This window comes from Salvelinus fontinalis, chromosome 10 (genome assembly GCF_029448725.1).
Source record: "Salvelinus fontinalis isolate EN_2023a chromosome 10, ASM2944872v1, whole genome shotgun sequence".
Taxonomy (NCBI): Eukaryota; Metazoa; Chordata; class Actinopteri; order Salmoniformes; family Salmonidae; genus Salvelinus; species Salvelinus fontinalis.
Genome location: NC_074674.1, coordinates 46,505,196 through 46,532,452, shown reverse-complemented (window position 1 = coordinate 46,532,452; position 27,257 = coordinate 46,505,196). Strand labels below are relative to the sequence as shown.

General features: G+C 38.5%; 1 protein-coding gene across 1 annotated transcript in view; it reads right to left on the bottom strand.

Moving 5' to 3' along the window:
• Window positions 1-9,418: 9,418 nt before the first annotated feature.
• The window catches only part of polq (polymerase (DNA directed), theta), a 112,142-nt gene continuing 94,303 nt past the window's right edge, over window positions 9,419-27,257 (bottom strand). The window contains exons 35-36 of the mRNA XM_055935201.1: window positions 11,418-11,524; window positions 9,419-10,665 (exon numbers count right to left, since the gene is read on the bottom strand). Coding sequence (XP_055791176.1) covers window positions 10,552-10,665; window positions 11,418-11,524 — 221 coding nt within the window. The 3' untranslated portion in view covers window positions 9,419-10,551. The remainder of the gene's footprint in view (window positions 10,666-11,417; window positions 11,525-27,257) is intronic.

Below are 27,257 nucleotides of genomic sequence, written 5' to 3'. Positions count from 1 at the left end.
TAACCACACCATGTTATATCAATAGTATTTATAGTGGACAGTAACCACACCATGTTCTATCAATAGTATTTATAGTGGACAGTAACCACACCATGTTCTATCAATAGTATTTATAGTGGACAGTAACCACACCATGTTCTATCAATAGTATTTATAGTGGACAGTAACCACACCATGTTATATCAATAGTATTTATAGTGGACAGTAACCACACCATGTTCTATCAATAGTATTTATAGTGGACAGTAACCACACCATGTTATATCAATAGTATTTATAGTGGACAGTAACCACACCATGTTCTATCAATAGTGGACAGTAACCACACCATGTTCTATCAATAGTATTTATAGTGGACAGTAACCACACCATGTTATATCAATAGTATTTATAGTGGACAGTAACCACACCATGTTCTATCAATAGTATTTATAGTGGACAGTAACCACACCATGTTATATCAATAGTATTTATAGTGGACAGTAACCACACCATGTTCTATCAATAGTATTTATAGTGGACAGTAACCACACCATGTTATATCAATAGTGGACAGTAACCACATCATGTTCTATCAATAGTATTTATAGTGGACAGTAACCACACCATGTTCTATCAATAGTATTTATAGTGGACAGTAACCACACCATGTTCTATCAATAGTATTTATAGTGGACAGTAACCACACCATGTTCTATCAATAGTATTTATAGTGGACAGTAACCACACCATGTTATATCAATAGTATTTATAGTGGACAGTAACCACACCATGTTATATCAATAGTATTTATAGTGGACAGTAACCACACCATGTTATATCAATAGTATTTATAGTGGACAGTAACCACACCATGTTATATCAATAGTATTTATAGTGGACAGTAACCACACCATGTTCTATCAATAGTATTTATAGTGGACAGTAACCACACCATGTTATATCAATAGTATTTATAGTGGACAGTAACCACACCATGTTATATCAATAGTATTTATAGTGGACAGTAACCACACCATGTTATATCAATAGTGGACAGTAACCACACCATGTTATATCAATAGTATTTATAGTGGACAGTAACCACACCATGTTCTATCAATAGTATTTATAGTGGACAGTAACCACACCATGTTATATCAATAGTATTTATAGTGGACAGTAACCACACCATGTTATATCAATAGTATTTATAGTGGACAGTAACCACACCATGTTATATCAATAGTGGACAGTAACCACACCATGTTATATCAATAGTATTTATAGTGGACAGTAACCACACCATGTTCTATCAATAGTATTTATAGTGGACAGTAACCACACCATGTTCTATCAATAGTATTTATAGTGGACAGTAACCACACCATGTTCTACCAATAGTATTTATAGTGGACAGTAACCACACCATGTTATATCAATAGTATTTATAGTGGACAGTAACCACACCATGTTCTATCAATAGTGGACAGTAACCACACCATGTTATATCAATAGTATTTATAGTGGACAGTAACCACACCATGTTCTATCAATAGTATTTATAGTGGACAGTAACCACACCATGTTATATCAATAGTATTTATAGTGGACAGTAACCACACCATGTTATATCAATAGTATTTATAGTGGACAGTAACCACACCATGTTCTATCAATAGTATTTATAGTGGACAGTAACCACACCATGTTCTATCAATAGTATTTATAGTGGACAGTAACCACACCATGTTCTATCAATAGTATTTATAGTGGACAGTAACCACACCATGTTATATCAATAGTATTTATAGTGGACAGTAACCACACCATGTTCTATCAATAGTATTTATAGTGGACAGTAACCACACCATGTTATATCAATAGTATTTATAGTGGACAGTAACCACACCATGTTCTATCAATAGTGGACAGTAACCACACCATGTTCTATCAATAGTGGACAGTAACCACACCATGTTCTATCAATAGTATTTATAGTGGACAGTAACCACACCATGTTATATCAATAGTATTTATAGTGGACAGTAACCACACCATGTTATATCAATAGTATTTATAGTGGACAGTAACCACACCATGTTATATCAATAGTATTTATAGTGGACAGTAACCACACCATGTTCTATCAATAGTATTTATAGTGGACAGTAACCACACCATGTTCTATCAATAGTATTTATAGTGGACAGTAACCACACCATGTTCTATCAATAGTATTTATAGTGGACAGTAACCACACCATGTTATATCAATAGTATTTATAGTGGACAGTAACCACACCATGTTATATCAATAGTATTTATAGTGGACAGTAACCACACCATGTTATATCAATAGTGGACAGTAACCACACCATGTTATATCAATAGTATTTATAGTGGACAGTAACCACACCATGTTATATCAATAGTATTTATAGTGGACAGTAACCACACCATGTTATATCAATAGTATTTATAGTGGACAGTAACCACACCATGTTATATCAATAGTATTTATAGTGGACAGTAACCACACCATGTTATATCAATAGTATTTATAGTGGACAGTAACCACACCATGTTATATCAATAGTATTTATAGTGGACAGTAACCACACCATGTTATATCAATAGTATTTATAGTGGACAGTAACCACACCATGTTCTATCAATAGTGGACAGTAACCACACCATGTTATATCAATAGTGGACAGTAACCACACCATGTTCTATCAATAGTATTTATAGTGGACAGTAACTACACCATGTTCTATCAATAGTATTTATAGTGGACAGTAACCACACCATGTTATATCAATAGTGGACAGTAACCACACCATGTTATATCAATAGTGGACAGTAACCACACCATGTTATATCAATAGTATTTATAGTGGACAGTAACCACACCATGTTCTATCAATAGTATTTATAGTGGACAGTAACCACACCATGTTCTATCAATAGTATTTATAGTGGACAGTAACCACACCATGTTATATCAATAGTATTTATAGTGGACAGTAACCACACCATGTTCTATCAATAGTATTTATAGTGGACAGTAACCACACCATGTTCTATCAATAGTATTTATAGTGGACAGTAACCACACCATGTTCTATCAATAGTATTTATAGTGGACAGTAACCACACCATGTTCTATCAATAGTATTTATAGTGGACAGTAACCACACCATGTTCTATCAATAGTATTTATAGTGGACAGTAACCACACCATGTTATATCAATAGTGGACAGTAACCACACCATGTTATATCAATAGTATTTATAGTGGACAGTAACCACACCATGTTATATCAATAGTGGACAGTAACCACACCATGTTATATCAATAGTGGACAGTAACCACACCATGTTCTATCAATAGTGGACAGTAACCACACCATGTTATATCAATAGTATTTATAGTGGACAGTAACCACACCATGTTCTATCAATAGTGGACAGTAACCACACCATGTTATATCAATAGTGGACAGTAACCACACCATGTTATATCAATAGTGGACAGTAACCACACCATGTTATATCAATAGTATTTATAGTGGACAGTAACCACACCATGTTCTATCAATAGTATTTATAGTGGACAGTAACCACACCATGTTCTATCAATAGTATTTATAGTGGACAGTAACCACACCATGTTATATCAATAGTATTTATAGTGGACAGTAACCACACCATGTTCTATCAATAGTATTTATAGTGGACAGTAACCACACCATGTTCTATCAATAGTATTTATAGTGGACAGTAACCACACCATGTTATATCAATAGTATTTATAGTGGACAGTAACCACACCATGTTATATCAATAGTGGACAGTAACCACACCATGTTCTATCAATAGTGGACAGTAACCACACCATGTTCTATCAATAGTATTTATAGTGGACAGTAACCACACCATGTTCTATCAATAGTATTTATAGTGGACAGTAACCACACCATGTTATATCAATAGTATTTATAGTGGACAGTAACCACACCATGTTCTATCAATAGTATTTATAGTGGACAGTAACCACACCATGTTATATCAATAGTATTTATAGTGGACAGTAACCACACCATGTTCTATCAATAGTATTTATAGTGGACAGTAACCACACCATGTTCTATCAATAGTATTTATAGTGGACAGTAACCACACCATGTTCTATCAATAGTATTTATAGTGGACAGTAACCACACCATGTTATATCAATAGTATTTATAGTGGACAGTAACCACACCATGTTCTATCAATAGTATTTATAGTGGACAGTAACCACACCATGTTCTATCAATAGTATTTATAGTGGACAGTAACCACACCATGTTCTATCAATAGTGGACAGTAACCACACCATGTTCTATCAATAGTGGACAGTAACCACACCATGTTCTATCAATAGTGGACAGTAACCACACCATGTTCTATCAATAGTGGACAGTAACCACACCATGTTCTATCAATAGTGGACAGTAACCACACCATGTTCTATCAATAGTATTTATAGTGGACAGTAACCACACCATGTTCTATCAATAGTGGACAGTAACCACACCATGTTCTATCAATAGTGGACAGTAACCACACCATGTTCTATCAATAGTGGACAGTAACCACACCATGTTATATCAATAGTATTTATAGTAGACAGTAACCACACCATGTTCTATCAATAGTGGACAGTAACCACACCATGTTCTATCAATAGTGGACAGTAACCACACCATGTTATATCAATAGTGGACAGTAACCACACCATGTTATATCAATAGTATTTATAGTGGACAGTAACCACACCATGTTATATCAATAGTATTTATAGTGGACAGTAACCACACCATGTTATATCAATAGTGGACAGTAACCACACCATGTTATATCAATAGTATTTATAGTGGACAGTAACCACACCATGTTATATCAATAGTATTTATAGTGGACAGTAACCACACCATGTTCTATCAATAGTATTTATAGTGGACAGTAACCACACCATGTTATATCAATAGTATTTATAGTGGACAGTAACCACACCATGTTATATCAATAGTATTTATAGTGGACAGTAACCACACCATGTTCTATCAATAGTATTTATAGTGGACAGTAACCACACCATGTTCTATCAATAGTATTAATAGTGGACAGTAACCACACCATGTTCTATCAATAGTATTTATAGTGGACAGTAACCACACCATGTTATATCAATAGTATTTATAGTGGACAGTAACCACACCATGTTCTATCAATAGTATTTATAGTGGACAGTAACCACACCATGTTATATCAATAGTATTTATAGTGGACAGTAACCACACCATGTTCTATCAATAGTATTTATAGCGGACAGTAACCACACCATGTTATATCAATAGTGGACAGTAACCACACCATGTTATATCAATAGTATTTATAGTGGACAGTAACCACACCATGTTATATCAATAGTATTTATAGCGGACAGTAACCACACCATGTTATATCAATAGTGGACAGTAACCACACCATGTTATATCAATAGTATTTATAGTGGACAGTAACCACACCATGTTATATCAATAGTATTTATAGTGGACAGTAACCACACCATGTTATATCAATAGTATTTATAGTGGACAGTAACCACACCATGTTCTATCAATAGTATTTATAGTGGACAGTAACCACACCATGTTATATCAATAGTATTTATAGTGGACAGTAACCACACCATGTTATATCAATAGTATTTATAGTGGACAGTAACCACACCATGTTCTATCAATAGTGGACAGTAACCACACCATGTTCTATCAATAGTATTTATAGTGGACAGTAACCACACCATGTTATATCAATAGTATTTATAGTGGACAGTAACCACACCATGTTCTATCAATAGTATTTATAGCGGACAGTAACCACACCATGTTCTATCAATAGTATTTATAGTGGACAGTAACCACACCATGTTCTATCAATAGTATTTATAGTGGACAGTAACCACACCATGTTCTATCAATAGTGGACAGTAACCACACCATGTTCTATCAATAGTATTTATAGTGGACAGTAACCACACCATGTTATATCAATAGTATTTATAGTGGACAGTAACCACACCATGTTCTATCAATAGTGGACAGTAACCACACCATGTTCTATCAATAGTATTTATAGTGGACAGTAACCACACCATGTTCTATCAATAGTATTTATAGTGGACAGTAACTACACCATGTTATATCAATAGTATTTATAGTGGACAGTAACCACACCATGTTATATCAATAGTATTTATAGTGGACAGTAACCACACCATGTTCTATCAATAGTATTTATAGTGGACAGTAACCACACCATGTTATATCAATAGTGGACAGTAACCACACCATGTTCTATCAATAGTATTTATAGTGGACAGTAACCACACCATGTTCTATCAATAGTATTTATAGTGGACAGTAACCACACCATGTTCTATCAATAGTATTTATAGTGGACAGTAACCACACCATGTTATATCAATAGTATTTATAGTGGACAGTAACCACACCATGTTCTATCAATAGTATTTATAGTGGACAGTAACCACACCATGTTCTATCAATAGTGGACAGTAACCACACCATGTTCTATCAATAGTATTTATAGTGGACAGTAACCACACCATGTTATATCAATAGTATTTATAGTGGACAGTAACCACACCATGTTATATCAATAGTATTTATAGTGGACAGTAACCACACCATGTTCTATCAATAGTATTTATAGTGGACAGTAACCACACCATGTTATATCAATAGTGGACAGTAACCACACCATGTTATATCAATAGTATTTATAGTGGACAGTAACCACACCATGTTATATCAATAGTATTTATAGTGGACAGTAACCACACCATGTTATATCAATAGTATTTATAGTGGACAGTAACCACACCATGTTATATCAATAGTGGACAGTAACCACACCATGTTATATCAATAGTATTTATAGTGGACAGTAACCACACCATGTTATATCAATAGTATTTATAGTGGACAGTAACCACACCATGTTATATCAATAGTATTTATAGTGGACAGTAACCACACCATGTTATATCAATAGTATTTATAGTGGACAGTAACCACACCATGTTATATCAATAGTATTTATAGTGGACAGTAACCACACCATGTTATATCAATAGTGGACAGTAACCACACCATGTTATATCAATAGTATTTATAGTGGACAGTAACCACACCATGTTATATCAATAGTGGACAGTAACCACACCATGTTATATCAATAGTGGACAGTAACCACACCATGTTATATCAATAGTATTTATAGTGGACAGTAACCACACCATGTTATATCAATAGTGGACAGTAACCACACCATGTTATATCAATAGTGGACAGTAACCACACCATGTTATATCAATAGTATTTATAGTGGACAGTAACCACACCATGTTATATCAATAGTATTTATAGTGGACAGTAACCACACCATGTTATATCAATAGTATTTATAGTGGACAGTAACCACGCCATGTTATATCAATAGTGGACAGTAACCACACCATGTTATATCAATAGTGGACAGTAACCACACCATGTTCTATCAATAGTATTTATAGTGGACAGTAACCACACCATGTTATATCAATAGTATTTATAGTGGACAGTAACCACACCATGTTATATCAATAGTATTTATAGTGGACAGTAACCACACCATGTTCTATCAATAGTATTTATAGTGGACAGTAACCACACCATGTTATATCAATAGTATTTATAGTGGACAGTAACCACACCATGTTATATCAATAGTATTTATAGTGGACAGTAACCACACCATGTTCTATCAATAGTATTTATAGTGGACAGTAACCACACCATGTTATATCAATAGTATTTATAGTGGACAGTAACCACACCATGTTCTATCAATAGTATTTATAGTGGACAGTAACCACACCATGTTATATCAATAGTATTTATAGTGGACAGTAACCACACCATGTTATATCAATAGTATTTATAGTGGACAGTAACCACACCATGTTATATCAATAGTATTTATAGTGGACAGTAACCACACCATGTTCTATCAATAGTGGACAGTAACCACACCATGTTCTATCAATAGTATTTATAGTGGACAGTAACCACACCATGTTATATCAATAGTATTTATAGTGGACAGTAACCACACCATGTTCTATCAATAGTATTTATAGTGGACAGTAACCACACCATGTTCTATCAATAGTATTTATAGTGGACAGTAACTACACCATGTTCTATCAATAGTGGACAGTAACCACACCATGTTATATCAATAGTATTTATAGTGGACAGTAACCACACCATGTTCTATCAATAGTATTTATAGTGGACAGTAACCACACCATGTTATATCAATAGTGGACAGTAACCACACCATGTTATATCAATAGTATTTATAGTGGACAGTAACCACACCATGTTATATCAATAGTGGACAGTAACCACACCATGTTATATCAATAGTATTTATAGTGGACAGTAACCACACCATGTTCTATCAATAGTATTTATAGTGGACAGTAACCACACCATGTTCTATCAATAGTATTTATAGTGGACAGTAACCACACCATGTTATATCAATAGTATTTATAGTGGACAGTAACCACACCATGTTATATCAATAGTATTTATAGTGGACAGTAACCACACCATGTTATATCAATAGTATTTATAGTGGACAGTAACCACACCATGTTATATCAATAGTGGACAGTAACCACACCATGTTCTATCAATAGTATTTATAGTGGACAGTAACCACACCATGTTCTATCAATAGTATTTATAGTGGACAGTAACCACACCATGTTCTATCAATAGTATTTATAGTGGACAGTAACCACACCATGTTATATCAATAGTATTTATAGTGGACAGTAACCACACCATGTTATATCAATAGTGGACAGTAACCACACCATGTTCTATCAATAGTATTTATAGTGGACAGTAACCACACCATGTTATATCAATAGTGGACAGTAACCACACCATGTTATATCAATAGTGGACAGTAACCACACCATGTTATATCAATAGTATTTATAGTGGACAGTAACCACACCATGTTATATCAATAGTATTTATAGTGGACAGTAACCACACCATGTTCTATCAATAGTATTTATAGTGGACAGTAACCACACCATGTTCTATCAATAGTATTTATAGTGGACAGTAACCACACCATGTTGTATCAATAGTATTTATAGTGGACAGTAACCACACCATGTTATATCAATAGTATTTATAGTGGACAGTAACCACACCATGTTCTATCAATAGTATTTATAGTGGACAGTAACCACACCATGTTCTATCAATAGTATTTATAGTGGACAGTAACCACACCATGTTCTATCAATAGTATTTATAGTGGACAGTAACCACACCATGTTCTATCAATAGTATTTATAGTGGACAGTAACCACACCATGTTCTATCAATAGTATTTATAGTGGACAGTAACCACACCATGTTATATCAATAGTATTTATAGTGGACAGTAACCACACCATGTTCTATCAATAGTATTTATAGTGGACAGTAACCACACCATGTTCTATCAATAGTATTTATAGTGGACAGTAACCACACCATGTTATATCAATAGTGGACAGTAACCACACCATGTTATATCAATATTATGGGATCAAAACATCACATTTCATCTCAGCAGGTTGATGCTGACCCACTCAAGTCCTCCTCGTTACATTCAGTACACTGGTTAAAAATATGTTAAAGACACAAACATTATACCCACAAAGTCATGCCCTGTGGAACTCCTTTAGATATTCATAAATACTGTGCCTCTGCCCTGTCACCAACAGGTCCCGATAATACCTCCTTCCTGTTGAAGGGGAGACAATTGGACCGTTGTTCAGGTCCGTTGGGAGGAAGGGGAGATCATTGGTCCGTTGGGAGGAAGGGGAGATCATTGGGCCGTTGTTCAGGTCCGTTGGGAGGAAGGGGAGATCATTGGGCCGTTGTTCAGGTCCGTTGGGAGGAAGGGGAGATCATTGGGCCGTTGTTCAGGTCCGTTGGGAGGAAGGGGAGATCATTGGGCCGTTGTTCAGGTCCGTTGGGAGGAAGGGGAGATCATTGGGCCGTTGTTCAGGTCCGTTGGGAGGAAGGGGAGATCATTGGGCCGTTGTTCAGGTCCGTTGGGAGGAAGGGGAGATCATTGGGCCGTTGTTCAGGTCCGTTGGGAGGAAGGGGAGATCATTGGGCCGTTGTTCAGGCCTGTTGGGAGGAAGGGGAGATCATTGGGACATTGTTCAGGTCCGTTGGGAGGAAGGGGAGATCATTGGGCCGTTGGGAGGAAGGGGAGATCATTGGGCCGTTGGGAGGAAGGGGAGATCATTGGTCCGTTGGGAGGAAGGGGAGATCATTGGGCCGTTGTTCAGATCCTTTGGGAGGAAGGGGAGATCATTGGGCCATTGTTCAGGTCCGTTGGGAGGAAGGGGAGATCATTGGGCCATTGTTCAGATGTCCAGGTCCTGCAGGTTTCCCCAGCTGGGTCCCACCTTGACCTTGGCTTTCAGCTTAACATAGAGCTTCACAGCACTCTCCATCTCTCTTTTCACTATTTGAGCCACCTGAACAGAAAGACGTTACAAACATAGAATTTACCGGACCTCCCCATTCAAGTCAATGCTTGAGGTCAGGGGTTAAAGGTCAGAGTGTTACCTGTATAAGGTCAGGGGTTAGAGGTCAGAGTGTTACCTGTATGAGGTCAGGGGTTAGAGGTCAGAGTGTTACCTGTATGAGGTCAGGGGTTAAAGGTCAGAGTGTTACCTGTATGAGGTCAGGGGTTAGAGGTCAGAGTGTTACCTGTATGAGGTCAGGGGTTAAAGGTCAGAGTGTTACCTGTATGAGGTCAGGGGTTAAAGGTCAGAGTGTTACCAGTATAAGGTCAGGGGTTATAGGTCAGAGTGTTACCTGTATGAGGTCAGGGGTTAGAGGTCAGGGGTTAAAGGTCCGAGTGTTACCTGTATAAGGTCAGGGGTTAAAGGTCAGAGTGTTACCTGTATGAGGTCAGGGGTTAAAGGTCAAAGTGTTACCTGTATGAGGTCAGGGGTTAAAGGTCAGAGTGTTACCTGTATGAGGTCAGGGGTTAAAGGTCAGAGTGTTACCTGTATGAGGTCAGGGGTTAAAGGTCAGAGTGTTACCTGTATGAGGTCAGGGGTTAAAGGTCAGAGTGTTACCTGTATGAGGTCAGGGGTTAAAGGTCAGAGTGTTACCTGTATGAGGTCAGGGTTAAAGGTCAGAGTGTTACCTGTATGAGGTCAGGGGTTAAAGGTCAGAGTGTTACCTGTATAAGGTCAGGGGTTAAAGGTCAGAGTGTTACCTGTATGAGGTCCTCCTCTGCGGTCTCATAGATGAGTTCATCATGAAGCTGCAGGATGAAAAACGCCCCACGGTGACGTTTAACAGCCCTGCCATGACCCCGACTCTCTATAATATAGAATATATACATCAATATGTACCTCACTGCCATGACCCCGACTCTCTATAATATAGAATATATACATCAATATGTACCTCACTGCCATGACCCCGACTCTCTATAATATATACATCAATATGTACCTCACTGCCACGACCCCGACTCTCTATAATATAGAATATATACATCAATATGTACCTCCCTGCCATGACCCCGACTCTCTATAATATATACATCAATATGTACCCCTCCCTGCCATGACCCCGACTCTCTATAATATAGAATATATACATCAATATGTACCTCCCTGCCATGACCCCGACTCTCTATAATATATACATCAATATGTACCCCTCACTGCCATGACCACGACTCTCTATAATATATACATCAATATGTACCTCACTGCCATGACCCCGACTCTCTATAATATATACATCAATATGTACCTCACTGCCATGACCCCGACTCTCTATAATATATACATCAATATGTACCCCTCCCTGCCACGACCCCGACTCTCTATAATATATACATCAATATGTACCTCACTGCCATGACCCCGACTCTCTATAATATAGAATATATACATCAATATGTACCTCCCTGCCACGACCCCGACTCTCTATAATATATACATCAATATGTACCCCTCCCTGCCATGACCCCGACTCTCTATAATATAGAATATATACATCAATATGTACCTCCCTGCCATGACCCCGACTCTCTATAATATATACATCAATATGTACCCCTCACTGCCATGACCCCGACTCTCTATAATATAGAATATATACATCAATATGTACCTCCCTGCCATGACCCCGACTCTCTATAATATATACATCAATATGTACCTCCCTGCCATGACCCCGACTCTCTATAATATAGAATATATACATCAATATGTACCTCCCTGCCATGACCCCGACTCTCTATAATATATACATCAATATGTACCCCTCCCTGCCATGACCCCGACTGTCTATAATATAGAATATATACATCAATATGTACCTCACTGCCATGACCCCGACTCTCTATAATATATACATCAATATGTACCTCCCTGCCATGACCCCGACTCTCTATAATATATACATCAATATGTACCTCACTGCCATGACCCCGACTCTCTATAATATAGAATATATACATCAATATGTACCTCACTGCCATGACCCCGACTCTCTATAATATAGAATATATACATCAATATGTACCCCTCCCTGCCATGACCCCGACTCTCTATAATATATACATCAATATGTACCCCTCCCTGCCATGACCCCGACTCTCTATAATATAGAATATATACATCAATATGTACCTCACTGCCATGACCCTGACTCTCTATAATATATACATCAATATGTACCTCCCTGCCATGACCCCGACTCTCTATAATATAGAATATATACATCAATATGTACCCCTCCCTGCCATGACCCCGACTCTCTATAATATATACATCAATATGTACCCCTCCCTGCCACGACCCCGACTCTCTATAATATATACATCAATATGTACCCCTCCCTGCCATGACCCCGACTCTCTATAATATATACATCAATATGTACCCCTCCCTGCCATGACCCCGACTCTCTATAATATAGAATATATACATCAATATGTACCCCTCCCTGCCATGACCCCGACTCTCTATAATATATACATCAATATGTACCTCCCTGCCATGACCCCGACTCTCTATAATATATACATCAATATGTACCTCACTGCCATGACCACGACTCTCTATAATATATACATCAATATGTACCTCCCTGCCATGACCCCGACTCTCTATAATATAGAATATATACATCAATTTGTACCTCACTGCCATGACCCCGACTCTCTATAATATAGAATATATACATCAATTTGTACCTCACTGCCATGACCCCGACTCTCTATAATATAGAATATATACATCAATTTGTACCTCACTGCCATGACCCCGACTCTCTATAATATATACATCAATATGTACCTCACTGCCATGACCCCGACTCTCTATAATATATACATCAATATGTACCTCCCTGCCATGACCCCGACTCTCTATAATATAGAATATATACATCAATATGTACCCCTCCCTGCCATGACCCCGACTCTCTATAATATATACATCAATATGTACCTCACTGCCATGACCCCGACTCTCTATAATATAGAATATATACATCAATATGTACCTCACTGCCATGACCCCGACTCTCTATAATATATACATCAATATGTACCCCTCACTGCCATGACCCCGACTCTCTATAATATATACATCAATTTGTACCTCACTGCCATGACCCCGACTCTCTATAATATATACATCAATATGTACCTCCCTGCCATGACCCCGACTCTCTATAATATAGAATATATACATCAATATGTACCTCACTGCCATGACCCCGACTCTCTATAATATAGAATATATACATCAATATGTACCTCCCTGCCACGACCCCGACTCTCTATAATATAGAATATATACATCAATATGTACCCCTCCCTGCCATGACCCCGACTCTCTATAATATATACATCAATATGTACCTCCCTGCCATGACCCCGACTCTCTATAATATAGAATATATACATCAATATGTACCTCACTGCCACGACCCCGACTCTCTATAATATATACATCAATATGTACCCCTCCCTGCCATGACCCCGACTCTCTATAATATAGAATATATACATCAATATGTACCTCACTGCCACGACCCCGACTCTCTATAATATATACATCAATATGTACCTCACTGCCATGACCCCGACTCTCTATAATATATACATCAATATGTACCTCACTGCCATGACCCCGACTCTCTATAATATAGAATATATACATCAATATGTACCCCTCCCTGCCATGACCCCGACTCTCTATAATATAGAATATATACATCAATATGTACCTCCCTGCCATGACCCCGACTCTCTATAATATATACATCAATATGTACCTCCCTGCCATGACCCCGACTCTCTATAATATAGAATATATACATCAATATGTACCTCACTGCCATGACCCCGACTCTCTATAATATATACATCAATATGTACCTCACTGCCATGACCCCGACTCTCTATAATATATACATCAATAATATGTACCCCTCCCTGCCATGACCCTGACTCTCTATAATATATACATCAATATGTACCTCCCTGCCATGACCCCGACTCTCTATAATATAGAATATATACATCAATATGTACCTCACTGCCACGACCCCGACTCTCTATAATATATACATCAATATGTACCTCACTGCCATGACCCCGACTCTCTATAATATATACATCAATATGTACCTCACTGCCATGACCCCGACTCTCTATAATATATACATCAATATGTACCTCACTGCCATGACCCCGACTCTCTATAATATAGAATATATACATCAATATGTACCTCACTGCCATGACCCCGACTCTCTATAATATAGAATATATACATCAATATGTACCTCACTGCCATGACCCTGACTCTCTATAATATATACATCAATATGTACCTCCCTGCCATGACCCCGACTCTCTATAATATAGAATATATACATCAATATGTACCTCCCTGCCATGACCCCGACTCTCTATAATATATACATCAATATGTACCTCCCTGCCATGACCCCGACTCTCTATAATATATACATCAATATGTACCTCACTGCCATGACCCCGACTCTCTATAATATATACATCAATATGTACCCCTCCCTGCCATGACCCCGACTCTCTATAATATAGAATATATACATCAATATGTACCCCTCCCTGCCATGACCCCGACTCTCTATAATATAGAATATATACATCAATATGTACACCTCACTGCCATGACCCCGACTCTCTATAATATAGAATATATACATCAATATGTACCCCTCCCTGCCATGACCCCGACTCTCTATAATATATACATCAATATGTACCCCTCCCTGCCATGACCCCGACTCTCTAGAATATATACATCAATATGTACCTCCCTGCCATGACCCCGACTCTCTATAATATATACATCAATATGTACCTCCCTGCCATGACCCCGACTCTCTATAATATAGAATATATACATCAATATGTACCCCTCCCTGCCATGACCCCGACTCTCTATAATATAGAATATATACATCAATATGTACCTCACTGCCACGACCCCGACTCTCTATAATATATACATCAATATGTACCTCACTGCCATGACCCCGACTCTCTATAATATATACATCAATATGTACCTCCCTGCCATGACCCCGACTCTCTATAATATATACATCAATATGTACCTCCCTGCCACGACCCCGACTCTCTATAATATAGAATATATACATCAATATGTACCTCCCTGCCACGACCCCGACTCTCTATAATATAGAATATATACATCAATATGTACCTCCCTGCCATGACCCCGACTCTCTATAATATATACATCAATATGTACCTCCCTGCCATGACCCCGACTCTCTATAATATATACATCAATATGTACCTCACTGCCATGACCCCGACTCTCTATAATATATACATCAATATGTACCTCCCTGCCACGACCCCGACTCTCTATAATATAGAATATATACATCAATATGTACCTCTCTGCCATGACCCCGACTCTCTATAATATATACATCAATATGTACCTCACTGCCATGACCCCGACTCTCTATAATATAGAATATATACATCAATATGTACCCCTCCCTGCCATGACCCCGACTCTCTATAATATAGAATATATACATCAATATGTACCTCCCTGCCATGACCCCGACTCTCTATAATATATACATCAATGTGGACATCACTGCCACGACGCCGACTCTCTGTAATATATACATCAATATGTACCTCCCTGCCATGACCCCGACTCTCTATAATATAGAATATATACATCAATATGTACCTCACTGCCATGACCCCGACTCTCTATAATATAGAATATATACATCAATATGTACCTCCCTGCCATGACCCCGACTCTCTATAATATAGAATATATACATCAATATGTACCCCTCCCTGCCATGACCCCGACTCTCTATAATATAGAATATATACATCAATATGTACCCCTCCCTGCCATGACCCCGACTCTCTATAATATATACATCAATATGTACCTCCCTGCCATGACCCCGACTCTCTATAATATATACATCAATATGTACCTCACTGCCATGACCCCGACTCTCTATAATATAGAATATATACATCAATATGTACCCCTCCCTGCCATGACCCCGACTCTCTATAATATAGAATATATACATCAATATGTACCTCACTGCCATGACCCCGACTCTCTATAATATATACATCAATATGTACCTCACTGCCACGACCCCGACTCTCTATAATATAGAATATATACATCAATATGTACCCCTCCCTGCCATGACCCCGACTCTCTATAATATATACATCAATATGTACCTCCCTGCCATGACCCCGACTCTCTATAATATATACATCAATATGTACCCCTCCCTGCCATGACCCCGACTCTCTATAATATAGAATATATACATCAATATGTACCCCTCCCTGCCATGACCCCGACTCTCTATAATATAGAATATATACATCAATATGTACACCTCACTGCCATGACCCCGACTCTCTATAATATAGAATATATACATCAATATGTACCCCTCCCTGCCATGACCCCGACTCTCTATAATATATACATCAATATGTACCCCTCCCTGCCATGACCCCGACTCTCTAGAATATATACATCAATATGTACCTCCCTGCCATGACCCCGACTCTCTATAATATATACATCAATATGTACCTCCCTGCCATGACCCCGACTCTCTATAATATAGAATATATACATCAATATGTACCCCTCCCTGCCATGACCCCGACTCTCTATAATATAGAATATATACATCAATATGTACCTCACTGCCACGACCCCGACTCTCTATAATATATACATCAATATGTACCTCACTGCCATGACCCCGACTCTCTATAATATATACATCAATATGTACCTCCCTGCCATGACCCCGACTCTCTATAATATATACATCAATATGTACCTCCCTGCCACGACCCCGACTCTCTATAATATAGAATATATACATCAATATGTACCTCCCTGCCACGACCCCGACTCTCTATAATATAGAATATATACATCAATATGTACCTCCCTGCCATGACCCCGACTCTCTATAATATATACATCAATATGTACCTCCCTGCCATGACCCCGACTCTCTATAATATATACATCAATATGTACCTCACTGCCATGACCCCGACTCTCTATAATATATACATCAATATGTACCTCCCTGCCACGACCCCGACTCTCTATAATATAGAATATATACATCAATATGTACCTCTCTGCCATGACCCCGACTCTCTATAATATATACATCAATATGTACCTCACTGCCATGACCCCGACTCTCTATAATATAGAATATATACATCAATATGTACCCCTCCCTGCCATGACCCCGACTCTCTATAATATAGAATATATACATCAATATGTACCTCCCTGCCATGACCCCGACTCTCTATAATATATACATCAATGTGGACATCACTGCCACGACGCCGACTCTCTGTAATATATACATCAATATGTACCTCCCTGCCATGACCCCGACTCTCTATAATATAGAATATATACATCAATATGTACCTCACTGCCATGACCCCGACTCTCTATAATATAGAATATATACATCAATATGTACCTCCCTGCCATGACCCCGACTCTCTATAATATAGAATATATACATCAATATGTACCCCTCCCTGCCATGACCCCGACTCTCTATAATATAGAATATATACATCAATATGTACCCCTCCCTGCCATGACCCCGACTCTCTATAATATATACATCAATATGTACCTCCCTGCCATGACCCCGACTCTCTATAATATATACATCAATATGTACCTCACTGCCATGACCCCGACTCTCTATAATATAGAATATATACATCAATATGTACCCCTCCCTGCCATGACCCCGACTCTCTATAATATAGAATATATACATCAATATGTACCTCACTGCCATGACCCCGACTCTCTATAATATATACATCAATATGTACCTCACTGCCACGACCCCGACTCTCTATAATATAGAATATATACATCAATATGTACCTCCCTGCCATGACCCCGACTCTCTATAATATATACATCAATATGTACCTCACTGCCATGACCCCGACTCTCTATAATATATACATCAATATGTACCCCTCCCTGCCATGACCCCGACTCTCTATAATATAGAATATATACATCAATATGTACCCCTCCCTGCCATGACCCCGACTCTCTATAATATAGAATATATACATCAATATGTACACCTCACTGCCATGACCCCGACTCTCTATAATATAGAATATATACATCAATATGTACCCCTCCCTGCCATGACCCCGACTCTCTATAATATATACATCAATATGTACCCCTCCCTGCCATGACCCCGACTCTCTAGAATATATACATCAATATGTACCTCCCTGCCATGACCCCGACTCTCTATAATATATACATCAATATGTACCTCCCTGCCATGACCCCGACTCTCTATAATATAGAATATATACATCAATATGTACCCCTCCCTGCCATGACCCCGACTCTCTATAATATAGAATATATACATCAATATGTACCTCACTGCCACGACCCCGACTCTCTATAATATATACATCAATATGTACCTCACTGCCATGACCCCGACTCTCTATAATATATACATCAATATGTACCTCCCTGCCATGACCCCGACTCTCTATAATATATACATCAATATGTACCTCCCTGCCACGACCCCGACTCTCTATAATATAGAATATATACATCAATATGTACCTCCCTGCCACGACCCCGACTCTCTATAATATAGAATATATACATCAATATGTACCTCCCTGCCATGACCCCGACTCTCTATAATATATACATCAATATGTACCTCCCTGCCATGACCCCGACTCTCTATAATATATACATCAATATGTACCTCACTGCCATGACCCCGACTCTCTATAATATATACATCAATATGTACCTCCCTGCCACGACCCCGACTCTCTATAATATAGAATATATACATCAATATGTACCTCTCTGCCATGACCCCGACTCTCTATAATATATACATCAATATGTACCTCACTGCCATGACCCCGACTCTCTATAATATAGAATATATACATCAATATGTACCTCCCTGCCATGACCCCGACTCTCTATAATATAGAATATATACATCAATATGTACCCCTCCCTGCCATGACCCCGACTCTCTATAATATAGAATATATACATCAATATGTACCTCCCTGCCATGACCCCGACTCTCTATAATATAGAATATATACATCAATATGTACCTCACTGCCATGACCCCGACTCTCTATAATATAGAATATATACATCAATATGTACCTCCCTGCCATGACCCCGACTCTCTATAATATAGAATATATACATCAATATGTACCCCTCCCTGCCATGACCCCGACTCTCTATAATATAGAATATATACATCAATATGTACCCCTCCCTGCCATGACCCCGACTCTCTATAATATATACATCAATATGTACCTCCCTGCCATGACCCCGACTCTCTATAATATATACATCAATATGTACCTCACTGCCATGACCCCGACTCTCTATAATATAGAATATATACATCAATATGTACCCCTCCCTGCCATGACCCCGACTCTCTATAATATAGAATATATACATCAATATGTACCTCACTGCCATGACCCCGACTCTCTATAATATATACATCAATATGTACCTCACTGCCACGACCCCGACTCTCTATAATATAGAATATATACATCAATATGTACCTCCCTGCCATGACCCCGACTCTCTAGAATATATACATCAATATGTACCTCCCTGCCATGACCCCGACTCTCTATAATATATACATCAATATGTACCTCACTGCCATGACCCCGACTCTCTATAATATATACATCAATATGTACCTCACTGCCATGACCCCGACTCTCTAGAATATAGAATATATACATCAATATGTACCCCTCCCTGCCATGACCCCGACTCTCTATAATATAGAATATATACATCAATATGTACCTCCCTGCCATGACCCCGACTCTCTATAATATATACATCAATATGTACCTCCCTGCCATGACCCCGACTCTCTATAATATAGAATATATACATCAATATGTACCTCCCTGCCATGACCCCGACTCTCTATAATATAGAATATATACATCAATATGTACCTCCCTGCCACGACCCCGACTCTCTATAATATATACATCAATATGTACCTCCCTGCCATGACCCCGACTCTCTATAATATAGAATATATACATCAATATGTACCCCACTGCCACGACCCCGACTCTCTATAATATAGAATATATACATCAATATGTACCTCCCTGCCATGACCCCGACTCTCTATAATATATACATCAATATGTACCTCCCTGCCATGACCCCGACTCTCTATAATATAGAATATATACATCAATATGTACCTCCCTGCCACGACCCCGACTCTCTATAATATAGAATATATACATCAATATGTACCTCACTGCCATGACCCCGACTCTCTATAATATATACATCAATATGTACCCCTCCCTGCCATGACCCCGACTCTCTATAATATATACATCAATATGTACCTCCCTGCCATGACCCCGACTCTCTATAATATAGAATATATACATCAATATGTACCCCTCCCTGCCATGACCCCGACTCTCTATAATATAGAATATATACATCAATATGTACCTCCCTGCCATGACCCCGACTCTCTATAATATAGAATATATACATCAATATGTACCTCCCTGCCATGACCCCGACTCTCTATAATATATACATCAATATGTACCCCTCCCTGCCATGACCCCGACTCTCTATAATATAGAATATATACATCAATATGTACCCCTCCCTGCCATGACCCCGACTCTCTATAATATATACATCAATATGTACCTCCCTGCCATGACCCCGACTCTCTATAATATATACATCAATATGTACCCTCCCTGCCATGACCCCGACTCTCTATAATATAGAATATATACATCAATATGTACCCCTCCCTGCCATGACCCCGACTCTCTATAATATAGAATATATACATCAATATGTACCTCACTGCCATGACCCCGACTCTCTATAATATAGAATATATACATCAATATGTACCCCTCCCTGCCATGACCCCGACTCTCTATAATATAGAATATATACATCAATATGTACCTCACTGCCATGACCCCGACTCTCTATAATATAGAATATATACATCAATATGTACCCCTCCCTGCCATGACCCCGACTCTCTAGAATATAGAATATATACATCAATATGTACCTCACTGCCACGACCCCGACTCTCTATAATATAGAATATATACATCAATATGTACCTCACTGCCATGACCCCGACTCTCTATAATATAGAATATATACATCAATATGTACCTCACTGCCATGACCCCGACTCTCTATAATATAGAATATATACATCAATATGTACCTCCCTGCCATGACCCCGACTCTCTATAATATATACATCAATATGTACCTCACTGCCATGACCCCGACTCTCTATAATATAGAATATATACATCAATATGTACCCCTCCCTGCCACGACCCCGACTCTCTATAATATAGAATATATACATCAATATGTACCCCTCCCTGCCATGACCCCGACTCTCTATAATATATACATCAATATGTACCTCCCTGCCATGACCCCGACTCTCTATAATATATACATCAATATGTACCTCACTGCCATGACCCCGACTCTCTATAATATAGAATATATACATCAATATGTACCCCTCCCTGCCATGACCCCGACTCTCTATAATATAGAATATATACATCAATATGTACCTCACTGCCATGACCCCGACTCTCTATAATATATACATCAATATGTACCTCCCTGCCATGACCCCGACTCTCTATAATATAGAATATATACATCAATATGTACCTCACTGCCATGACCCCGACTCTCTATAATATATACATCAATATGTACCTCACTGCCATGACCCCGACTCTCTATAATATAGAATATATACATCAATATGTACCCCTCCCTGCCATGACCCCGACTCTCTATAATATAGAATATATACATCAATATGTACCCCTCCCTGCCATGACCCCGACTCTCTATAATATAGAATATATACATCAATATGTACCCCTCCCTGCCATGACCCCGACTCTCTATAATATAGAATATATACATCAATATGTACCTCCCTGCCATGACCCCGACTCTCTATAATATATACATCAATATGTACCTCCCTGCCATGACCCCGACTCTCTATAATATAGAATATATACATCAATATGTACCTCCCTGCCATGACCCCGACTCTCTATAATATAGAATATATACATCAATATGTACCTCACTGCCATGACCCCGACTCTCTATAATATATACATCAATATGTACCTCACTGCCATGACCCCGACTCTCTATAATATATACATCAATATGTACCTCCCTGCCATGACCCCGACTCTCTATAATATATACATCAATATGTACCTCCCTGCCATGACCCCGACTCTCTATAATATATACATCAATATGTACCTCACTGCCATGACCCCGACTCTCTATAATATAGAATATATACATCAATATGTACCCCTCCCTGCCATGACCCCGACTCTCTATAATATAGAATATATACATCAATATGTACCTCCCTGCCATGACCCCGACTCTCTATAATATATACATCAATATGTACCTCACTGCCATGACCCCGACTCTCTATAATATAGAATATATACATCAATATGTACCTCCCTGCCACGACCCCGACTCTCTATAATATAGAATATATACATCAATATGTACCCCTCCCTGCCATGACCCCGACTCTCTATAATATATACATCAATATGTACCCCTCCCTGCCATGACCCCGACTCTCTATAATATATACATCAATATGTACCTCACTGCCATGACCCCGACTCTCTATAATATATAATATATACATCAATATGTACCCCTCCCTGCCATGACCCCGACTCTCTATAATATAGAATATATACATCAATATGTACCTCACTGCCATGACCCCGACTCTCTATAATATATACATCAATATGTACCTCCCTGCCATGACCCCGACTCTCTATAATATAGAATATATACATCAATATGTACCTCACTGCCATGACCCCGACTCTCTACAATATATACATCAATATGTACCTCACTGCCATGACCCCGACTCTCTATAATATAGAATATATACATCAATATGTACCCCTCCCTGCCACGACCCCGACTCTCTATAATATAGAATATATACATCAATATGTACCCCTCCCTGCCATGACCCCGACTCTCTATAATATAGAATATATACATCAATATGTACCCCTCCCTGCCATGACCCCGACTCTCTATAATATAGAATATATACATCAATATGTACCTCCCTGCCATGACCCCGACTCTCTATAATATATACATCAATATGTACCTCCCTGCCATGACCCCGACTCTCTATAATATAGAATATATACATCAATATGTACCTCCCTGCCATGACCCCGACTCTCTATAATATAGAATATATACATCAATATGTACCTCACTGCCATGACCCCGACTCTCTATAATATATACATCAATATGTACCTCACTGCCATGACCCCGACTCTCTATAATATATACATCAATATGTACCTCCCTGCCATGACCCCGACTCTCTATAATATATACATCAATATGTACCTCCCTGCCATGACCCCGAGTCTCTATAATATATACATCAATATGTACCTCACTGCCATGACCCCGACTCTCTATAATATAGAATATATACATCAATATGTACCCCTCCCTGCCATGACCCCGACTCTCTATAATATAGAATATATACATCAATATGTACCTCCCTGCCATGACCCCGAGTCTCTATAATATATACATCAATATGTACCTCACTGCCATGACCCCGACTCTCTATAATATAGAATATATACATCAATATGTACCTCCCTGCCATGACCACGACTCTCTATAATATATACATCAATATGTACCTCCCTGCCACGACCCCGACTCTCTAGAATATATACATCAATATGTACCCCTCCCTGCCATGACCCCGACTCTCTATAATATATACATCAATATGTACCCCTCCCTGCCATGACCCCGACTCTCTATAATATATACATCAATATGTACCCCTCCCTGCCACGACCCCGACTCTCTAGAATATAGAATATATACATCAATATGTACCTCACTGCCATGACCCCGACTCTCTATAATATATACATCAATATGTACCTCCCTGCCATGACCCCGACTCTCTATAATATAGAATATATACATCAATATGTACCCCTCCCTGCCATGACCCCGACTCTCTATAATATAGAATATATACATCAATATGTACCTCCCTGCCATGACCCCGACTCTCTATAATATATACATCAATATGTACCTCACTGCCATGACCCCGACTCTCTATAATATATACATCAATATGTACCTCCCTGCCATGACCCCGACTCTCTATAATATAGAATATATACATCAATATGTACCTCACTGCCATGACCCCGACTCTCTATAATATATACATCAATATGTACCTCCCTGCCATGACCCCGACTCTCTATAATATAGAATATATACATCAATATGTACCTCCCTGCCATGACCCCGACTCTCTATAATATATACATCAATATGTACCTCACTGCCATGACCCCGACTCTCTATAATATAGAATATATACATCAATATGTACCTCCCTGCCATGACCACGACTCTCTATAATATATACATCAATATGTACCTCACTGCCATGACCCCGACTCTCTATAATATAGAATATATACATCAATATGTACCCCTCCCTGCCATGACCCCGACTCTCTATAATATAGAATATATACATCAATATGTACCTCACTGCCATGACCCCGACTCTCTATAATATATACATCAATATGTACCTCCCTGCCATGACCCCGACTCTCTATAATATAGAATATATACATCAATATGTACCCCTCCCTGCCATGACCCCGACTCTCTATAATATATACATCAATATGTACCTCCCTGCCATGACCACGACTCTCTATAATATATACATCAATATGTACCTCCCTGCCATGACCACGACTCTCTATAATATATACATCAATATGTACCCCTCACTGCCATGACCCCGACTCTCTATAATATAGAATATATACATCAATATGTACCCCTCCCTGCCATGACCCCGACTCTCTATAATATATACATCAATATGTACCCCTCCCTGCCATGACCCAGACTCTCTATAATATAGAATATATACATCAATATGTACCTCACTGCCATGACCCCGACTCTCTATAATATATACATCAATATGTACCCCTCACTGCCATGACCCCGACTCTCTATAATATAGAATATATACATCAATATGTACCTCCCTGCCATGACCCCGACTCTCTATAATATAGAATATATACATCAATATGTACCCCTCCCTGCCATGACCCCGACTCTCTATAATATAGAATATATACATCAATATGTACCTCACTGCCATGACCCCGACTCTCTATAATATATACATCAATATGTACCTCACTGCCACGACCCCGACTCTCTATAATATAGAATATATACATCAATATGTACCTCCCTGCCATGACCCCGACTCTCTATAATATATACATCAATATGTACCTCACTGCCACGACCCCGACTCTCTATAATATAGAATATATACATCAATATGTACCTCCCTGCCATGACCCCGACTCTCTATAATATATACATCAATATGTACCCCTCCCTGCCATGACCCCGACTCTCTATAATATAGAATATATACATCAATATGTACCTCACTGCCATGACCCCGACTCTCTATAATATATACATCAATATGTACCCCTCACTGCCATGACCCCGACTCTCTATAATATAGAATATATACATCAATATGTACCCCTCCCTGCCATGACCCCGACTCTCTATAATATAGAATATATACATCAATATGTACCTCACTGCCATGACCCCGACTCTCTATAATATAGAATATATACATCAATATGTACCTCACTGCCACGACCCCGACTCTCTATAATATATACATCAATATGTACCTCCCTGCCATGACCCCGACTCTCTATAATATAGAATATATACATCAATATGTACCTCACTGCCATGACCCCGACTCTCTATAATATATACATCAATATGTACCTCCCTGCCATGACCCCGACTCTCTATAATATATACATCAATATGTACCTCCCTGCCACGACCCCGACTCTCTATAATATAGAATATATACATCAATATGTACCTCACTGCCATGACCCCGACTCTCTATAATATATACATCAATATGTACCTCCCTGCCACGACCCCGACTCTCTATAATATATACATCAATATGTACCTCACTGCCATGACCCCGACTCTCTATAATATATACATCAATATGTACCTCACTGCCACGACCCCGACTCTCTATAATATATACATCAATATGTACCCCTCCCTGCCATGACCCAAACTCTCTATAATATAGAATATATACATCAATATGTACCCCT